The sequence below is a fragment of the Halichoerus grypus genome, chromosome 6, assembly GCF_964656455.1.
Source record: "Halichoerus grypus chromosome 6, mHalGry1.hap1.1, whole genome shotgun sequence".
NCBI lineage: Eukaryota > Metazoa > Chordata > Mammalia > Carnivora > Phocidae > Halichoerus > Halichoerus grypus.
The window spans coordinates 151807949-151828871 of record NC_135717.1 but is presented as its reverse complement, the minus strand read 5'-3'; the positions used below and the strand labels follow the sequence as shown (position 1 = coordinate 151828871).

Here is a 20923-nt window from a genome sequence, read left to right as displayed (position 1 = left end):
TCTCCTTTGGAAGTTTGGGTTTACTTCTATTAAAGCAATTATCAAACTGTTGCATTGATCTGTTTTTTGTTTTTTTTTTTTAATTCCCCACTAATGTATTTGAGTTTCCTCAAGGTCAGAGAACTGTGTCTTTTGACAAAAAAGTCATCAGCAATTGTTTTAAATGAATGAATGAATCAGTCTGTCAGAGTAAAGATAATGAAGGCCCAAATATGAGCCCAAAGGGCCTTTTTGGTCATTAGTGAGACTTTGCAGAGGGCTTAGTTGAGAGCCACGAAGGTGATTAAAGAGAAAGAAAACTAGATTTGTGAGAAGAAAAAGTGTTAAAGCAAAGAAGTAGTATTCTATGGAAGAAAATGTGTAAGAGCAGTATTGTCTTCAAGATGAAAAAAGATGTCCAGGAATTCTTCATCCTGAAGAATCTAAATTGGAGGAAATGAAAAGGAAGTGACATGGGATGTTATGAGATAACATATAGGGAGGTCAAACCCCCTTTCCTCCATAGGCATTAGCATCACCTCCTGTCAGTCTGCCTCCTAGCTCTCTTGAATCATCCCCTTTTCTCATTTTTCACGGCCACAGTCTTAGTCCAGGTTATTTTGTTCTCCTATCCAGGCTATTACAGTAGCTTATTAATAGTCATCCCAGGCTTTTCCACCTCCAATCTATTTGTCATCCATTCATTTAAGAAATATTACTAGACACCTATTTTATGCCATGGCACAATTCTGGGTGTTGGAGATACAGCCATGAACAGACAAGGAACCTGTTCTCATGGAGCTTACACTTTCTTGGGGAAGAAACTAAACAGGTGATGTGAAATACAGTGATGAGACAGAGTCCTACTAAAGGCTGGGTGATCAAAGAAGCCTCTCTGAAGAGATTTGAGCTGATACATGAAAGACAAGAGCTGTCTGAACAAAGGTCCAGGGAGACAACTAGTACAAAGACCTTAAACTAGAGCAAGCTTGGTATTTTCTAAAAACAGAAGACCAACATAGATTAAATATAGTGGGAGAGAAGAAGAAGAATAGGAAATGAGCTCAGAAAAGTAGACAGGGGCCAAAGCATATACATGCAAATTTATAGATTATAAGGCAGTAGAGAATGATATACTTTGTTCTAAGGATAATTAGAATCAGTTGGGGAATTTTGAACAGAGAATGGTGCAGTCTGACTACAGCAAGATAACAGAGCAAGCAGAGAAGGCACTGAAAAACTGTTGGCAGTAGTCCAAGCAGTACATGATGATAGCATGAACTAAAGTGTTAGGAGTGGATGATTTGGGAATATATTTTGGAAGTTGAGTCATTGGGACTTGCTGATAGATTAGATGATGAGAGATGATGGAAAGAGGAATCAAGAATAACTCTCCATTTGTGGCTTGTGCAAATGGATAGATGATCCTGTTTATTGGGGGAAAGTAGCAGCTTTTTGATGAGCAGTGTCAGGAATCAAGAGTTCTGCTTGAGAGAGATATCCACCAGTCATTGAGAGTGGAGATGTCAGGGAAGTACTTGGTCATAACGAGCCCAGAGTTCAGGCAGAGAGGTTGGGGCTAGAGACATAATTCAGGAGTCAGTTGTAAATAAATGATATTTAAAGCCGTGAGTGTAGTTGAGATCTTCTAGAAAGAGACTGTGTATAGAATAAAAGAAGGACAGGGACAGAACCCTGGGATCCTATAGTATTGAGAGATCAAACAGAAGAAGAGGAGCTAGTAAAAGATTAAGAAGGAATGACCAATGAGATAGGTGGAGAACCTAAAATACAAGGTGCTCTGGAAACCAGGTTGAAAAATGTTTCTAGGAGGGAACATCATCAGCTATTTCAAGTACTGCTGGGAGGTTAAGTAAGATGTGGATAAGGACATGAATATTGGATTTTGGAGCAGGGGTCATTGCTCATTTCAACAGAAGTTGCATTGAAGTTGTGTATTTATTTTAAAAGCCAAGTGCTTATTTTCATACTGTGCACACATATATTTTAATTATGTCATAATTTGTACATATCTCCTGAATCTTCTTAAAGACTAAAGACAAGTTTAGAGTTTAGAGGAGTCAGACCTTTGCAAGATTTCCTTTTTCTGCCTTGTTGTTAATAAAGATGACCTGTAGAATTTCCCAAGTTATTCTGGAAGTTCAAGGAGTAGAAATGATATACTTCCAACACAGTAATGACTTTTTTATTTCTTTCATGTAGAAATTTCTGTTAGTTCAACCTTAAATTATATCATCTTCTAAAGCATCTAGGACATGCATCTTCCATCAGAATGTGGTTGTTAGTCTCCTGAGACATTGATACTTCCCAGTGAAATGCTTTTTTTCTTTATTTAATGCTTTTTTATTTTTTGGTTTTTAAATTGGGACTTGCTGGATTTTGTATCTTGTAAATCTTTAAGTTTGTAACTATAAGGTAAGTAAGTTACTCTTTATTAAAGAAGAATTTTAGGGCATAAGTGCTATTGAATTTGTCCTCAGGAGTCTTCGTAGTTGTGTGGATTTCATTTTATATTCGTAAGTGGTTTTCTATATGCACATTGTTGTAAATGACTATTGGATGTTCCAGACAGAGCTGGAGAGTAAACTACAGCAGCAGTCAATACAAGCAGCCCAGGAACTTGCAGCAGAGAAAGAGAAAGTGTCAGTGCTACAGAATACCTGTGAAAGAAGTCAGGAAAATCTAAAACAGCTTCAGTCTGATTTCTATGGGAAGGAATCTGAGCTTCTTGCCACCAGGCAAGATCTTAAGGTATAGTAAAATATATCACAAAAACTCAGTACGCTGTTTATAGACATTCATTATAAATGACTGATTTGAGTCCAGATGGGCAAATATCATGCTTGTTTTCTATTAAATTATTATCTTTGGAGTAACATGCTTTTTAAAAATTAAATTGTTTTATATTATTACAAAATATATAGTAAATATAGGCATTTAAAAATAACATCTGCAACAGTAAAATAATGTGGAAATATGTTAACTACTATATTATAAGCTTATCTAAAGACTTTGCTATCTTTATGTAAAAAGGTAATTTTTAAAAAGGACTGCTGTTTGATGCTTGGCGGGTTGCGGAGAAAGGGGAACCCTCTTACACTGCTGGTGGGAATGCAAGTGGTGCAGCCACTCTGGAAAACAGTATGGAGGTTCGTCAAAAAGTTGAAAATAGTACTACCCCATGACCCAGCTATTGCACTACTGGGTATTTACCCAAAAGATACAGATGTAGTGATCCAAAGGGGCACCTGCACCCCAATGTTCATAGCAGCAATGTCCGCAATAGCCAAACTATGGAAAGAGCCCAGATGTCCATCAACAGATGAATGGATAAAGAAGATGTGGTATATGTGTACACACACACACAATGGAATACTATTCAGCCATCAAAAAAATGAAATCTTGCCATTTGCAATGACATGGATGGATCTAGAGGGTATTATGTTAAGCAAAATAAGTCAGAGAAAGACAGTTACCATATGATCTCACTGATATATGGAATTTAGAAACAAAACAGAGGATCATAGGGAAAGAGAAGAAAAAATAAAACAAGACGAAATCAGTGGGGGAGACAAACCATAAGAGACTCTTAATCATAGGAAACAAACTGAGGGTTGCTGGAGGGGAGGAGGGTAGAGGGATGGGGTAACTGGGTGATGGACATTAAGGAGGGCATGTGATATAATGAGCACTGTGTATTTTATAAGACCTGTACCTCTGAAACCAGGAGTATATTGTATGTTAATTAATTGAAATTAAATAAAAAAAAATGAAATAAATAAAAAAGACTGCTGTTAGAAAAATCTAAGGATTTTTAAAATGTAAACCACTTGTGAAAATGCAAGCAATTTTACTGTTGCTTGTCAGGCAATACTGCCTTTATATATTGGTCAACTTCCCAAGACTACCAGAATGTTTAATGAATAAAATTAGGAGATTATAACTCAAAGTAAACTTAACCTTAATTATCTAAACATATATGGAAACCTTTTTCTTGACAGTACTATTTGATTAAAGTATCATGTTTATTAAAATAAAGGATATGGAAAAAGGATAATTTTTATGTAGCATTAAGGTATGAGTTCTCTAAGGTAAATGGAACATTTGTGTTCTCTCCCAGAAGATTCAGCCAGTTCCCTCTCTTTCTCTCTCTTTTTGTCATGGTGAAATATTATGCTTTTTGTTTCTTTTTGTTGTTGTTTAAAGTACATTATTGAAAAATTTTGTTGAAAATCACAGGTTATTTATATATAATACGTATAAATATAGTATGTCTATATTTTATCATAGGCTGTTATAGGGAAGGCTTTAGAAGGAGGTAGGACTTGATAGGTTCTCAAGGATATATAGAATTTGAATATATAGAGACTCCTGAGGAAGGTCATTTAACTCAGGCACATTTGAGAAAAGGTGCTGCAGTGGGAATGAGCAGAGCCAGGAGGCAGTTACCAGTTGGCTAGCATGCTGTTTTGTGTTTGGAGATTAAGTTAAAAAAGATTGGGATCAAATTGTGAAGTATTTTAGATGCCTAGCAAGGATGGTTGGACTGTATATGGGGGGTGGGGTGGAATGAAGAGTCTAAGCAGAGAAATAAAATGAAGAAAATAGTGCTTTGGACAACTTAACCTGGAAGAGGTTTATAAACAGCTTGGATTGGATCTGGGTAAACTAGAGGTAGGGAGATTAGTTAAGAGGCTATCTCCCTTTCTCCATAAATTCCATTTATCAAGGTGTGAATTGATTAGACTGGGCTTTAAATTCAAGAGGTTGGAGCAGAAGAGATGAATGAGAGAGACTGGGTGAAACAGGAGGGCTGAATACAGATAGGCCACAAGGTAACTGAAGGAATCAATGGTGACTAATGATTTGACAGAGAAATAGGAAACTTGGGTCAAAGAATTTTCGTAGCACCGAGTTGTTATGAGAAAAAAATACCACCTGATGTTTAGAAAGTGTCTTATTTGCTGTACTCTCTAAGTAGCTTTAAATTATTGGTATTTTTTTCTTTGTAACATTATTGAAAGTCATGGAAGGTCTGTGGAAGAGTTTGGACTTTATCCTAAAGGCAGTAGGGACCACAGAAAAGATATGCTTAGATCTATAGCTTAGGCCAGTGACTGGCTGAGGATAAGAAATGGATTGTGGAGCAACAGGGCTGAGTGTGGAGGCTGAGAGGACACTTGGCAGAGTCCAGGTACACATGATGGTGGTGTGGGCAGTAACAGTAAGGATGGAGAATGTGGATGAATTAGAAGGATGTTTAGCTGATCAAGGAGATGAAGCTTAATGATTGATTGCATAACTCCTATAGAAATCATACTTTTTTTTTTCCCCCATACAGGTGTGTTATTTACCCAAGAGCATAACATGGTGACAGCACTTAGATCTCTTAGATCACATTCTTTCACTAAGCTAACAGCTATTTTTATTATGCTTGAAAACTGCTGGATACTAATAACTTTATACATGAAAGAAAAATTCAAATGTTTGGACAAAAAGAGAAAGGCAGAGGGATAAGGCTGCTGAGGAGTTTTTCAACTATTAAAAGGCATGGATAGATCTTCTATTCCAAAGCCTCTTTTTGCAGATGAGACTGAGGCCTGGTGTGGTTTGTGACAGGCCCAGAGTTGCACAATAACAGACCCATGATTAGATCTCAGTTCTTCTGATTCATAGCCCTTTACTCTTTTATCATCATTTCACTAGGATTTTTAAATATAAAATAGAATATTGCTGAATTCTATAATTAATGCTTCCAAAAGTATCGGAACTACTTAGGAAGTTAAAAAAAAATTCCTAGAGAACTTCAAATGATATTTATGGACCAGAATAAGAGATGGTTATCAGCCATTATTTTTCTTTTGCTTCAGGGATGTTACATGATCTTGTTGCATAGAGGTGAGAAGGGAGAGGTTGAGAACTTTGTAACATGACACCTACCTAAGTCAAGGCTGCCATCTGTGGGCTGACAGTGTACTCAAGACACCAGTAGAATGGAAGACAGGCTGGCCTGATCTATGCCTTTAGCCCCATCTGCTGGAATATTTATGAAATACTTATGTTTGTTGACTGGATATTTCAAATTGGCTATGCTGTGTACTATTCTTTACTGATGAAGAAAGGTAGAAGTGGAATTTAACTTAAATTTTGTACCCTGAGTGAAGCAAAAATTCTAAGATAATAAGTTTAGAATTAAATATAAACCTTTAGCCAATACCATTCCTTATGTCATTTAATCAGACATTAAGAAAAAGTAATAACTAAAATTTTAAGTTTTATTTTGAAAGAAGAAAGGGAAAAATTGTTGAGCAGACAACAGTAGCTATCACAGAACACTCCAGAAATTCCTTTTTAGCTACACTACTATAACGTGATGGTGGTATTCAGCGTCAAGGTTGGTAGTTGATCTACTCAGGGATTTGCCTGTTCCAGTGTGAGTAAGTGGCTTAAAGATAGGCCCACAAAACCATTGATTAGGAGAGGGGAGTTCCCTAAGGGAAGAGATGCTGAGCAGATGAAAATAACATGGCCTGCAACAAGAAAGATAGAAGGAATATTTAAAATGCATGGCAGGATATCACTGAATGACAGAGATGAATATTCAGAGACAGGGTAGAGCAACATGTCTCTACATCTTCTGAAAAGAATGGTGCAGATTTTGAGCTTGATTTTAAACATTTAGTCACTGGGTTTTTGGGAATTTAAAATTTTATTGGATGTTATTTATACCATGAGCAGTTTGGAATTCTTTTGGGCCGAGATTGGGGGTACTGTTAACTTCAGGCTCTAGCAAGCCTTGGTATTCTTTAGCGTTAGATCAGGACCCCTATTAGCTGATAATTGCTATGAACTGTATGGGCTAGGCTTTGTCAAATTTTAATTATTTTTACTTGAAATCCCTTTGTGATGCTTATGCCAGTTCCCACATGTACCATGGAGCCTTCTGTAAACACATTCCAGGCGGAGTTCTCACACTCATTGTTTCTCTGTTCATTTGACACATAGCAAATGCTCTCCTAGCATGTACAGCTTCCATTTTACATGCTGGTTCTGTTTTTCAGGCTTCAGAGCCAACTTCTTTAAGTCAAGGACTATTTTTTACCTCCCTGTCTACCTTAAGAGTACACTCAATCAGTGGTTTAGCTGCTTGATCAGTGAAGGACTAGTGACTTAAGGATTTTTGGAAAAGAAGCCTTAGAGTTTTTAGTGTTCACTGGAACACTAAATGGGAAATCGAAATTTCATTTATATCAGAAAGACTTCTGAACTGGGTTTATTTGTAAGGAATAAACTTTCTCTTTCAGGAAGCTTGAGAAACTCCTTAAATAAGGTCTTCATTTTAAAATTTTTCATCTATTTTTTTTTTCTTTGAATGCTTACTATAGCCGAGCCTAGCCAGCAGGGATCTTTCCTAGATTATATCTTCTGCCTCCTTTCCAAAGGAGCTGTATCTCCAGAATAAGAAAGATGAACTTCTTCCAGATGGTGGGAGAGCATCTTAGAGTTCCTTTTCCTCCCTGCTGATTCTTTGCAATTGCCACTGAAAGTGGCAAGATTCCTGCCATTTTCCATTACCCACCTGTTGCTATATCTACCCCAAAATGAAACCTAATAGGTCAAAAAGTTTGCCCTTTTCACCGGCTTTGGCTTTGCAAAATATTTGGGCTTTAGAACAGTCAGTACCTATGGCGGTGTTAACTAACAGCACTACTTCTACCACATAGATGGGAAGTTAAGAGGCTGGGCTAATGGCCTTGTCAGAAATAGAGCCCCAGATGTCTGGTAGACTTTCTTCTTTTGGTTCACTTTGATCAGGTTAGCAGCTGTGAAATACAGTTGTTTTTTTTTTTTCTCCCCAAGATAAAAACCCTTTCTGTTTATTGAAGATTTCAGCATGTTAAGGGACATCATAGGTCCTGTAAGACGTATGTGTATATGTAATGTAGCATTTAACTACATCTCTTTTTAAATTGTTTGTTTTCATGTCTCCCCATATCTCCTAATTTTATATATATATATGTAAACATAAATATAAATACACACATATACAAATACATATATAAATACACACATATATAAACATATATGTATGTTTATATATATATATGTATATATCTCCTGAGTGTGTTTGATACGATCCCTTCTTATTTGATATTCCTTAATACCACTTAGCCAGTAATACTTACAGATTATTTCTAAAGGTTTTCGAATTGCTTCAGTTTTATTAAATATTTTACACTAAAATGTTTTCCATAGGCAGGAGAGTTAAGAGATTTGTCTAGTGTTCTTTCTCTTTTACCTGATCTTACTGAAGGGCATAACAAGCTATCTTTTTATAGTATATTGCTTTTTACTGTGCTTATGCTAACTGTTGTTTCTGTTGAAATTTGCTAAAAACAAAAAAAGACATATAATAATTTGGGGAAATTGTTTTTATAAGTCTGTAGAAGAGAAGCTTTCTCTAGCACAGGAGGACTTGATTTCAAACAGAAATCAAATTGGAAACCAAAATAAATTGATTCAAGAATTGAAAACCGCCAAGGCTACGTTGGAGCAGGAGTCCGCAAAGAAAGAACAGCAGTTGAAGGAGCAGTGTAAAACACTACAGGATATTCAAAAAGAGAAGGTATTTCATTTTCTGACTAAATCTAGAATCTGACAGTTACAATGGCTTTAGAAATCGTCCAGTCAGACCTCTTACCGATACAGGCATCACCTTTATCTTCAACAGCTCTCCTTAGATAGGCTTCTAGTTTCTGACACAGTACTTGTGGTATTGGAATTTGATGCTATGAAGTACTTCTTAATAGCTCCCTTGTCATTTCTATTCATTTTCTTACTGCTCTTTTTAGTTTTACAAACAAATCTTTTTCACACCATAGACCCCTGGTTATTTAAAACAGGTTTTATAGCTCCATAACTACCTTATATAACACTTTCTAGAATTCTTATGCTTATAATTCTTAAAATTTAGAGCCAGCTTTTTCTAAGGGAAGTAGGAGTATATTTTACATAAATGATGCTAAATTATAGAGTGGAAAGCCTTCTATTATATGACCAATACCTTTAAAAGTCAGTTAAAATGCTATGTGAAAGAGAAATTCAGATTCTAGGAAGCATTTTATTTTTGGCTTCATAGTTGAAATCACATATTTCCATCAGCTGATAGGATATTATTCTGAAGTATACAAGTTCAGAAGTTCATTGGTATATCTTAATTGTGCAATTCCTGAAAGTCTCTTTAATTTAAAAAATTGGGGGATGCTTTTGTTGGGGCAGGGGTTTGAAGCTGACATGATAGTCATGATTTGTGCCTCAAGTTTAGAAAATTCTGAGACAACTATAGCATATAGGCCTTTAACTGCAAGGGCTAGAGATCAGTCAGACCTTGTTATAGTTTTGACTGTACCTCTAATAGATTACTTAACTTCTCTAAACCTTTGTTCCTTTACTTATCAAATGAGGATTAAAAAGAGCTATTTAGTATAAATATTAAATTAGATAATATGTAATACTACTAGCTAGGTGCCTTAAATAAAGATATTGCTGGTAATAATAGTAATGATAACAGCATTAACGAGAAGAATGGTAGTTTTGGCTAAATTTTATAGTGTTCTTACTTTGGCCAGACACTATTCATTTTATGGTATTAACAGTAACTATTTAATGCTTATAAAGATCTTACTGTTGTTCACATTATATAAATAAGGACATAGAGGCAAGTGAGGGTAAGTAGTTTGCTCAAGTTAACTTAGGTAGAAAGGGGCAGAGACAGTTTTATTACATTGATTTTCAGTTAAGTATTTATTTTAAAATTACTTTTTGATTATTTTTCTACAGTCACTGAAAGAGAAAGAACTAGTAAATGAAAAATCTAAATTGGCAGAGATAGAGGAAATTAAGTGTAGACAGGAAAAAGAAATTGCTAAATTGAGTGAAGAACTCAAGTCCCACAAGCAAGAAAGCATAAAGGTATGTTAAGATAATCATTGTTCTTCCCTCTGTACTGTATTATTGTCATTTAAATTAAAAAATACATATATTATTGAAAACCTACTATGTGCCACATTGTTTTGTCGTTTTGACAAATACTCTTGCTCTCACCCTTGTGTTGCGTAGTATCTGTATACATATGTTGAAACTATGTTCCTTACGTTTTCAAATTACTGAATGAAGCAAAGTAACTCTAAAAGTTTAGATTTGTTGAGATGATAAATAATCAAGAGAGCTATTAATTTAGGGGCGCCTGGGTGGCTTAGTTGGTTAAGTGTCCTACTCTTGATTTCAGCTCAGGTCTTGATCTCAGGGTTGTGAGTTCAAGCCCTGTGTTGGGCTCCACACCCAGTGTAGAGCCTAATTAAATTAAAAAAAATGGGGGGGCACCTGGGTGGCTCAGTTGGTTAAGCATCCCACTCTTGGTCTCAGCTTAGGTCTTGATCTCAGGGTCGTGGGTTTGGGCCCCATATTGGGTTCCGTGCTGGGCATGGAGCCTACTTAAAAAAATAAAAAAGAGAGCTATTGATTTGGAAAATTATGCTTATAGATAGTAAGCTTAAAAATATATGAGAGTTTAAAATTAAGATTTTTAGGGGATTCTGTTTTTTCAATAGTTTTTCTTCCCTAAAATCTTTAATAATCTGTTCTGAACGTTTTTCCTGTCATAAGCGTAAGTAGGGTGCCAGTTGAAAAAACTAATTGTCTATAATTTGCTTTGTAAAAAGTTACTAATTTTCTTAGAGAAAGGTTAAATTCTCTCAAGTGCTCTCACTACCTTTTACATCTACCAATATACTTACCATTTTGCTTTATAATTATCTTTTTATATCATTATATTCTTATACACCATGACTTCCTTAAAGCAGATAATGTATATAATTCATTTTTATATATATTCTTAAAACCTAACACAGTGTTTGATGCCTCAGCGGTGACCAATGAATGCTTGCTAAGTGAAGAAAGGGAAAATAGGGGGTAGAAGTTTTTCACATAATTGAATCAAAACACGCATGTAAAGTTATTACTTGAATTTAAATGGTTGTTGAGCAGGAAGTAAATAATCTTGCATCTTTTTAACCAATTGTTTAAAATAGTGAACTTTAAGGAAAAAAAAAAAAGAGTCTCCTAAGAGAAGAGGTTAAAACTCATATTGTATATATTGTTATGATAACTTGTCTACATTTCAGCTACATTTGGAAATATTTACCATAAAGGATGATTTATTTTTGGCCTTTTTCAATAGGAGGTAACAAATCTCAAGGATGCCAAACAGCTTTTGATTCAGCAGAAATTAGAGCTTCAAGGGAAAGTAGATTCCTTGAAGGCAACCCTTGAACAGGAGAAGAGAAACCAGCAAATGCTAAAAGAGCAGGTGAAAAAGGAAGAAGATGAGATGAAGAAAGAATTTACTGAGAAGGAAGCTAAACTGGTCAGTAAGTTAATGGTGGGGAATGTGTTTTGTGATTGATTTTGTATGTCAATCCAATAAGAAAGGATTTTTCTACTTAGAAGTTAGGATTTAAATGCTCTTACCTAGCATTTTAATTTTTGATTGAGAAAAGAGATCTGATTTGTTTAAATAGCTGATATGTACTTGGAAATATTTTAGTCTTGAATTATATTTTGGTTTATATAAGTGAAGATTCAATAAAACATAATTCAAAAAACAAAAAACAAAAAACACTTTCAGTGCCAGAAAAACAAATCCACAACTATGTAGGTTGAGGTAAATGGCATGAATGCTAATGATGTTAAACTCATTTGTTTTAGTCAAAGTGAACGTTGATAAGGGAGAACGGAAACTTCAGTTTGGAATTTTGATGACCAAAGTCTACTTTTCCTTCCCTAAATTGTGCATGCCAAAATGGGAAGCATCTGGCTTTCCTCTATTGAATTAAATCCAAATAGCCCCACATAACTTGAGTGCTGTATGTTTTAGTTGAAGATTTGCAATTTCACGTTCACACAGTGATTTGAAGGGTTTGTATTTTTTTTGTTTGTTTTTTGTTTTTGTTTTGTTCAGTTTTTGGCAGGTTGATAGAGAAAAAGATGCATGTGGATTTTGAGACGGAAAATGCCAGCTTTGTGTCCAGGACACCTTGCTATCCCTAACTATGTGTTGTTCCCCTGCTCTAGTGAGAAAAGGAAAATCTCACATTGCTTTATGTTAATTGGTGTTATAAGAGGCTTGGTGACCATCATTTCAGCATAATAGCCTTTGAGCCAGTTCAGATTACACAGATGTTTTTGGAATCAATTTTATTAGTGTAAAATGAAATACATTCTCCTGCCTTCTTTCTGAAGAAGTAATACTATTTATGTTGCCAATACTTTAAATTCAATAGCTAATTAAATTTATTTTGCATTACTTTTGTAATAGGTTTTTTCCTCACTGTTCTTCCTTTTCTCAGCATTCTGAAATAAAAGAAAAAGAAATAGGAATGAAGAAGCATGAAGAAAATGAAGCTAAACTTACCATGCAGATTACAGCATTAAATGAAAACTTAGGCACTGTAAAGAAGGAGTGGCAGTCCAGTCAGCGGAGAGTCAGTGAGCTCGAGAAACAGACGGATGACTTACGGGGTGAAATTGCAGTATTAGAAGCCACAGTTCAGAATCATCAGGATGAAAGGAGAGCACTACTAGAAAGGTGATTGATGTCTAGTCAAATCAGTTTATTTCTATTCTAAGTGACGAAAAGATGTTTTTTTTCACATTTTTTTAAATAGAAGTCTTGAGAAAAATATGTGGGTCCTATAGGTATTTATGTAACCATTTAAAAACTAACTCTTAAAATAATCAGATAGTTGAAATTCATGTATTATATTTGAAGTTACTGAAGTAGTTTATTATCTATGTTCTAGAAGGATCTTTATCATTAAAAAAAAAATAATGTCTTTGCAATCTATTCTAGATGTCTTAAAGGAGAAGGTGAAATAGAAAAGCTTCAAACCAAAGTCCTAGAATTGCAGAGAAAGCTGGATAATACCACTGCAGCAGTGCAGGAGCTGGGCAGAGAAAATCAGTCCCTTCAAGTAGGTCATCTGGTAACGTGAGGCTGCTTTTCAGTCCAGAATTAACTTTTAGTGAAAAGCATATTTTCAATCTTTAAAAATATCTCCGATATTTAATAAATACTTTTGAATGGTGACTTTCTGTGTAGCGGTATTGTAGGTGTTATGGGTAGTTAAGTTCAAGCGATACAGAATTTGTCTGAGAGACCCCTGGGATTAGTTAGAAAGCCCTGTCATTCATGAATTGTCAGTACTGGGAAAATTCAGAAGCACCAAGGAATAGTTGAGTCACTATTTGTAAAAGAAGTGATCGGCTTGGTGCCCAGAAAGGATTGATCATTAAGGTTAGAATGGATAGGAAATCACTAAAGATTAGAAATGACCAATGTCTTTGAGGACTAAAATTTGATTTACTTTATTTATTTTTGTCATTCAGACTTAAGAATGTAGCAACTTTTGATAGTGGAAAATGACCAAAGTATTTCTGATTTTTAAAGTTTTAGCCCATGGTGCTTATAAGTCAAAATTTTATAAAACTTGGGCACCAAATTAGAAATTACGCATCGTTCTTCAAAATGTTGAATATTATAATGCCTGGGCACTTGTTTTTTTTTAAACAGATCAAACACACGCAAGCGTTAAATAGGAAATGGGCTGAAGACAATGAAGTGCAAAACTGTATGGCTTGTGGGAAAGGCTTTTCAGTAACAGTGAGACGGGTAAATGATTTTGTTCATATTGCTGTGGTTCTGGATTTTATTTCTCAGTATCAGTGAATGTTTTAACCATCAACAGAATCTTGCATTTGACAGATTAAAAACATTTTCTATTTATTGAAATTTTACAGCTGTATAGAATCATTAAATTTTATGCAGTCTAGTTTCTGGTCAGCGTATGTGTTTGAGTTTTAGTTTTAAATTTAGTCGTTGCCTTCCTGTTGAGTTGCTCTCTGGAATAATCATTTTCTGAACCAGTGGGCCAGTATTAAACTCATGTTTTAGTCATCATTGGGTTCTTTTAAAAAAAAGTAGAGATTAAAAAAAATTTATTCTAAATAATACCATGTGATCTTTCAGGTTTATATTCCTATTGACGAAATTATGCCTGAAAACACTTGGCAAATAGGAATGGTTTTCACCTGGTAGAATGAGGTGTTTTATTATCACTTTTTAGATGCCTCTTAAGGTTCTTTTGAGAATTCCATGATAAATTCCATATAAAATGTTTAGCACAGTATCTAGTAAATAGGGATTAACTAAGGGATTAAATTGATGTATTGAAATATTATATTATTAAATAATACACTAATCACTTGAAAGTTAGTATACCTTCACAGTGCAGTCTGCAGTATTCTTCTAGTCTCATAATGCTTTTGTTACTGTTTTTATGCTTGAAATTGTTTAATTTTTCTCATTTACAGCATCACTGCAGACAGTGTGGAAATATCTTCTGTGCTGAGTGTTCAGCCAAAAATGCCTTAACTCCTTCTTCCAAGAAGCCTGTTCGTGTCTGTGATGCATGTTTCAATGACTTGCAAGGATAATGGGTTACCACAACGTCGGAGTAGTATTACACTAACATTAGATTTTTAATAAATGCACTTAATAGAGGTCTTGGACTACTATTTGATTTGGACAGTGGTTGCAATATTAGACCAAATTAGAATTCATATATTTTGGAATGTTATCAATATCAAGTAAAACTCTTCTATTTTTGTGAGACTTGGGCTCATCTTTAATTACTTTTTTCCATTTAACCCCTGGAACAGCTTTCATGCCAAGTTTAGAATTAGCCAATGAAATGTAAATAAACTTTGGACAGAAAATAGCAATGTATTTTTTTAAATATTATTTCATTGTTCACAAATGACATGAATACACTTCCATAGCTTACTTCTTTCTCCCAAATTTAGTATACAAAAATGTACATGGGTGATATATGTTGCACAATAGCACATTAATTATATTAAATACTCTTCGTGAAGTCATGCACAGAACTATAAAACTTTTTTTCCTTATATATAGGTCCATAGCTCAATTGCATTGTTATGTTATAAATTTACTGCTCAAGTGTTCTAAATACAGTTTATGTTGAAATGTGTATTAACCATGAATTTGAACATGATTTTTGTTTTAACAATATTGATTAAATTCTCTTGGGTAGATTTTATGAAAATCTCTGTAAAATCAGTTTGCTCACTTTATGGTTATCCTGGGGTTGTATTTTAAAGATTAGGGTTAATTTTTCTTTTTCTTTGTCTTTTTCTATCTCATTTTTAAACTCTCACATATTCTCAATTAAGAATTCTATAAAACTTCTCACCCTCACCCCCAGATGGAGGATGAATAATAGAAATTGTATAATGGTTCTTGTCTCAGTTTCTTGCAAGTGGGAAGTTTTCTGAGATTAGCCTTTATATTATACCCTCATATTGTCTCTCCTGCATCTTTGGGAATCTGAGTTTGCTTTTTTAATGGATCTATTTTTTCCCTTTTTTTGACTTACCCTTTCCAAGCATAGCTCAGCTTCACTATTGTTTTATTATTTTGCATCTTAAAGCCAGTAACTGATATCGCTCTAGTCTTATCTGTGAAAACAAATACAAACGGTAAGGAGACATTAAATAATAGTCTACTTTATATTTTCTTCTTACCTAATAGGGAAACATTTTTGAAAGTTGTGAACTTGACTTAAATTTAAAATAGTTGTGAATTTGGGGTTCCATATCAGCTGGTAAATCTTTTTACTTCGCAAAAATACTGATATGAAATTACTTTGAAGTAACAGCTGGAGAGGAGAATACCGCCAAAAACAAATGTATTTGGGAATCCCAAAGTTATAATCAGAACTGAAATGGAATGGCTAATTAAGGATAATTAAAAGTTAGCTTATTTGTTTGCTGAACAATGGAATTGAACTTTAATTTATCATGGTCTTATTAATTTGGCAAATTGGAAAACATCTGTAGAGAGGTCATTAATATTGGTTTATTCTTTCTAGAGAAAAAAATATAAGGTTATCCATTTGTGCAGTGTAATCATTTGGTAATAGTAGCAGGGAAGGATGGGACTTAATATTTCATTTGCAATGGTTTATCATACACACTTGCTTTCAGATATCATGCTGAAATAAAGTTATGTTTATGCTTTACCTGTAACATCTATGAATAAAAGAGATTGTCGTATATTCATTTAATTATTTAAAAAAAACCCATTTAAGTAAATCCTGTTGTCAGTAGCTATTAAGGACCCTGATTGAGTCCCTCGATTTAGATAAACATATATCCTTGAGCTTGTATAAAGAAGAACTACAATGATTCTTTATTAAAAATAATAGTTGGATAATATAAATTGAGCTAAAATTATTTAAGCGTTTTCATATACTCTTCAAATACTCTTAATTCTATACTTTAACACATAAGAAACTTAGTGTGAAACTTAGAAACTTTCTACGTTGGAAAAATAGATATTCATAGCACCATATTTTTTTTTTTCTTTTTTAAAGATCATAAAACTTCATGAGGATTCTAGATTCGAATATTTGTTCACTTCATTTCCTAATTGGGTTCCCTGAAGGCTTTTTCCTGTCTTGTCCCCCCACCCACAGATTCCCCCAAAATTGTGGGGAGGACAACAAATAAAATCATATGTGTTTGAGTCATTTTCTAGTTTTCATCTAGCTGATCTCATTTCATAGATCCTGAACAATTTAGCGTAGGCTACTATACTAATCATATTAGACATGAAACTTTTTTTTTTGCTTATTAACTCTCACTAATTTAAGGTGTTTTGGAAACAGAAAGGATTTTCTTTTTCTTTTAATTAAAAAGCCATCTTCTGAGTTCTTACTGTCTCTACATTTTAGGTGTTTGCTGGTATTATTTGTCAGTGAATTGTAACTGGCACGTCTGAGCTCTTGGCTCTAATGCAAAGTCTGTTGGCATCATGTGTTAGTAAATCCCAAACCCCAGCACAGAAATGTGAATTCAAATCTTGCTGGGTTAGTGTACAGTAAACTATACCTACAGATTTCCTTTACTGGGAAGAAGACAAAGCTGCTGGTATAGGATTAGTTCATTTTGAAGAAAAAAGAGGGAAACAAACACAAAGACCTCAATGCAGTGTACAAATAACATTTTGTTCAACTACCTCTTAATGTGGAATTAGCTAGTTTAATAGTTTCCTCACAGTAATGTTAAATAGTAACTGCCAAATTTGTTAGTTTCCCATCTGTCTTAGAAAGGCTTTAAGATTATTTTATAGTTTTGAGAACTTGGAAGCCACTTTTTTTTTAACTTTGCATTTGCATAAAAATGTTTAGCTTTTAAGTGGAGAGCAGATTATCATATATTTTGATATTCAAGACCTGTTTGACTATAGCAATTTTTTTTTAATGCACTTTGGCTATAAAACCATGGATGATTTGATCCATAAGATTTAAATGTGCCATCAATTTAGTATTCCTAGACATGAACTTGATGAATGGTATTCTGTAATTATAATGTGCCACACATTATCGTGTCTTAATTGCCCTTTGCCTGAATTTTAATGATCAATTTGTTATTGTTGCAGATGTGAATATTGTGCATAAACTTACTAAATTTATGTAAAATTGTATAAAAAAGAATTGGAAATAGCTAAGTTCTTTCCGTGTAGAAGTAATGAATTTATTGTAACATGATGCAGTTATGTATATGACATTCTGTACTTCTTTGAACTGGATCATATATTCATAGTTTCTATAGAAACTTTTGCATGAGTATTTTCTCATTTAGGTTTTGGATTCATTATTTGTATTGTGTTTACTACTTGTGATCATGTAGTTGTGCCTTATTTTGTGAGAGAGTTTAGCTCAGTAAATACTGTAATTTCTAAACTCAGTGAGTGGATGGTTATTGATTATAAATGTAACTGATAAATTACACAACAGCATTTAAATCTGTATAAAGAACAATGGAAGGATCCTTACTGAATTGTTGCTTTTGTTTTTTTTTTTAATTTGTTAAAGATGATATTAAAAAACCATTTCTTTCTAGTAGATGTATTCTGTGACTGTAAATTATTTTGCCTATTTAAAAAAAGTACAAAATAGTAACCATTTTGTATATATTTACAGAATGTTAGAACTTTCTACTTGGATGTAGATGGGGTAAGCTTTGATGTTTAACTTAGAATAGTAATTAAGTTCATAATATCAAGAGAAATTACTAAAGCCATTTTGCTTAAGACATTCCCTTTTCATTCCATTCATTATTGTGGAAAATTAACAACTACAAAGAAATATTAAACAATATTGAAGTAATTCCTTCTTTCATTGTTTATCTAAGTTTAGTACCCAGGTGAGCATTTATTTATTTATTTATTTTTAAAATTTTATTATGTTATGTTAGTCACCATACAATACATCATTAGTTTTTGTTGTGGTGATCCACGATCCATTGTTTTCGTATAACACCCAGTGCTCCATGCAGTACGTGCCCTCCTTAATACCCATCACCGGGCTAACCCATTCCCCCACCCCCTTCCCCTCTAAAACCCTGTTTGTTTCTCAGGTGAGCATTTAAAGATACTTTTCTGACGGCTCAGTAAGCCATCGTTTTTTACTGTGTTTTTCCTGGGAACCAAAGTTCCTGAAGTGTTTTTTCATTTTACTCTAATGTGTGCTTGCTTCTGAAAGGTTTAATGTGAATATCCTTAAGGACTTACTAGATTATATATTAGATATGTTCTTTTATGAGCTTTATAGAATTTCAGTTTAAATATATAGCGTATTCTTTTTTAAATTTTATTGTGGTAAGAACGCTTAACAGCTTTTTAAGTGTATAGTACAGCAGACCTCTAAAGCCTCCTCATCTCACTTAACTGAAATTTTATGCCATTGCTTGGTAACTCCCCATTTCCCCCTCTCTTGGAAACCACTGTTCTACTCTGATTCTATGAATTTGACTACTTTCAATTACCTCATGTCAGTGGAATCACACAATTTGTCTTTCTGTGACTGGCTTATTTCCCTTAGCATAATGTCCAAGGTTCATCTATATTATAGCAAATTGCAGAATATCTTCTTTCTAAAGGTTGAAACAGTATTCCATTGTATGTATGTACCATATTTTCTTTATCTGTTCATCCTTTGATGGACATTAGGTTTCTTCCACTTCTTGGCTATTGTGAATAGTGCTGTGATGGACCAGGAGTGTCTAATATTTCTTTGTATATAGCGTATTCTTAAGCTGTTTTACATCTTGACGCTACTTTACTCAGTCTTTCTCTCCCTTGAATGAGATTTAAGGGTGAAATTAGTTCTTTATACATATAAATACTTATTGGACTCATGGGACTTTAGAAAGGAATCCCGAGAGATTGCCTAGTTCCAGTCCATTGCCCTCCTCTTCGCTTGGCTTATATCTAAAAATTCCTGCAAAAGGATGTTGATTTTTTTCTAAAAATTATGTATATTATTTTTTGGCCAGAAATTTCTTCCTAAGTCTTCTCTTGCATGAATCTGTATTATCTTCTCCTGGACATAATTGCTTTCAATCCCATCTGGGTGCCATCTCTAGGAACTCACTTGAAGTCTAGTCCCTGTTCTTTGCCCGTTTCTTTTTTTCCTCGTTTATTCTTAGACATTAACAGTAGTTATTGTTTTCCAGATTTTCCTCTCATTTCTACTTGTTCTTGATAAATATCTGAGATTATTATACAGAGACTGTGACCCTCCATTCTAATAGTACTTGGCCCTTGTACAAGAGCCTTTATGCTGCACTTGTCTGTCCTGCCTGGTTTACATGGTGAAATCTGTGTTTTCCTCAAAGAATTAACTGTGCTGCACATGACTTCCTTAAGCATCGTCCTGTCTATCCCATCCTCCAACTTATCTTCAAGCCCAAATTGATAAATTTAATACTTCCGTTTTGGAAATTGCAAAAGTTACCAATCCTGAAATTAAAATTTGTGGATTTCCTTTTGATATAATCTGACTATTAAGAACTAGTTTTTTAAATGCAGTTGATAGTATATTCTACCATGACAGTATAATAATTCAAACTGCCTTCCTTCGTAAAAATTCCAGTGACGTTTCAGGTCCTTCCTGCCAAATAAACTTTACTGTGCTAACACACACACACACACACACACACACACACACACACACATGCACATAGCACTCAAAACCAGAAAGTGGTTTTATGACAAACTTCATCATTCTTCAAAAAATGAAAGACTATTTCTATTAAATCTTAACTATTTCTATGAAAATCTCCCTTGTAAAACTGTTAACTGGTGACTGGAACAGATACTTTTTTTTTTCCTTAAGGGAATTTAGTCTCTAGGATTTTCTACTTCTAAGTTAGGGTATTATGAAATATACCTGAGATAAGCAAACTGTCGGCAAATAGGAATTTAAAAACTATTAAATATAGACTTTATTGATTACTTAATCTGTTAGAAGAGCAAAGTGTATATCACAATTATCATTGCATGTGAGGTAGGACTCTAAAGCAGTAAGACTGGTTTACAAACCATGTAGGAAATCTGTTTTCATTATCGACATACCAAAGTGAGATGCTAGAACTCATACTGAGCACAACAGGGGACATTGCTTTCCTCCTGACACTCCATTCATCTGACCTTTCACCCTTTACAAATTACAAGAGCACCATTCTTCACTTACACCTCTTGCAGGTCCTACCAAAACATTATAAGGTAGTCTAGATAACAGTATATACCTGCCAAAAAATTCCTCAGAGTTCAAATTTGTTGCAGTCATTATTCCTCTATAGTGAGAATTTTCTTGGCTCAAATTCTGGACCTCCTTTAAAAACACATTTCCTTCTAGCTCATCACTAAGTGTTAACAAAAGTTTGAATGAAAGAGTCTCTCAATCCCTAATGTCTAAAAAGATGCACCACTCGTTTT

General features: G+C 34.1%; 1 protein-coding gene across 2 annotated transcripts in view; it reads left to right on the top strand.

Annotated features, from left to right (window-relative positions):
* EEA1 (early endosome antigen 1) overlaps positions 1-18049 on the top strand; it is a 127018-nt gene extending 108969 nt beyond the window's left edge. For both annotated transcript variants that reach the window (XM_078076408.1, XM_078076407.1), the window contains exons 22-29: positions 2569-2751; positions 8441-8626; positions 9841-9972; positions 11240-11425; positions 12408-12646; positions 12911-13031; positions 13631-13729; positions 14431-18049. In XM_078076408.1, coding sequence (XP_077932534.1) covers positions 2569-2751; positions 8441-8626; positions 9841-9972; positions 11240-11425; positions 12408-12646; positions 12911-13031; positions 13631-13729; positions 14431-14553 — 1269 coding nt within the window. In that variant the 3' untranslated portion in view covers positions 14554-18049. The remainder of the gene's footprint in view (positions 1-2568; positions 2752-8440; positions 8627-9840; positions 9973-11239; positions 11426-12407; positions 12647-12910; positions 13032-13630; positions 13730-14430) is intronic.
* The last annotated feature ends 2874 nt before the right edge of the window (positions 18050-20923 follow it).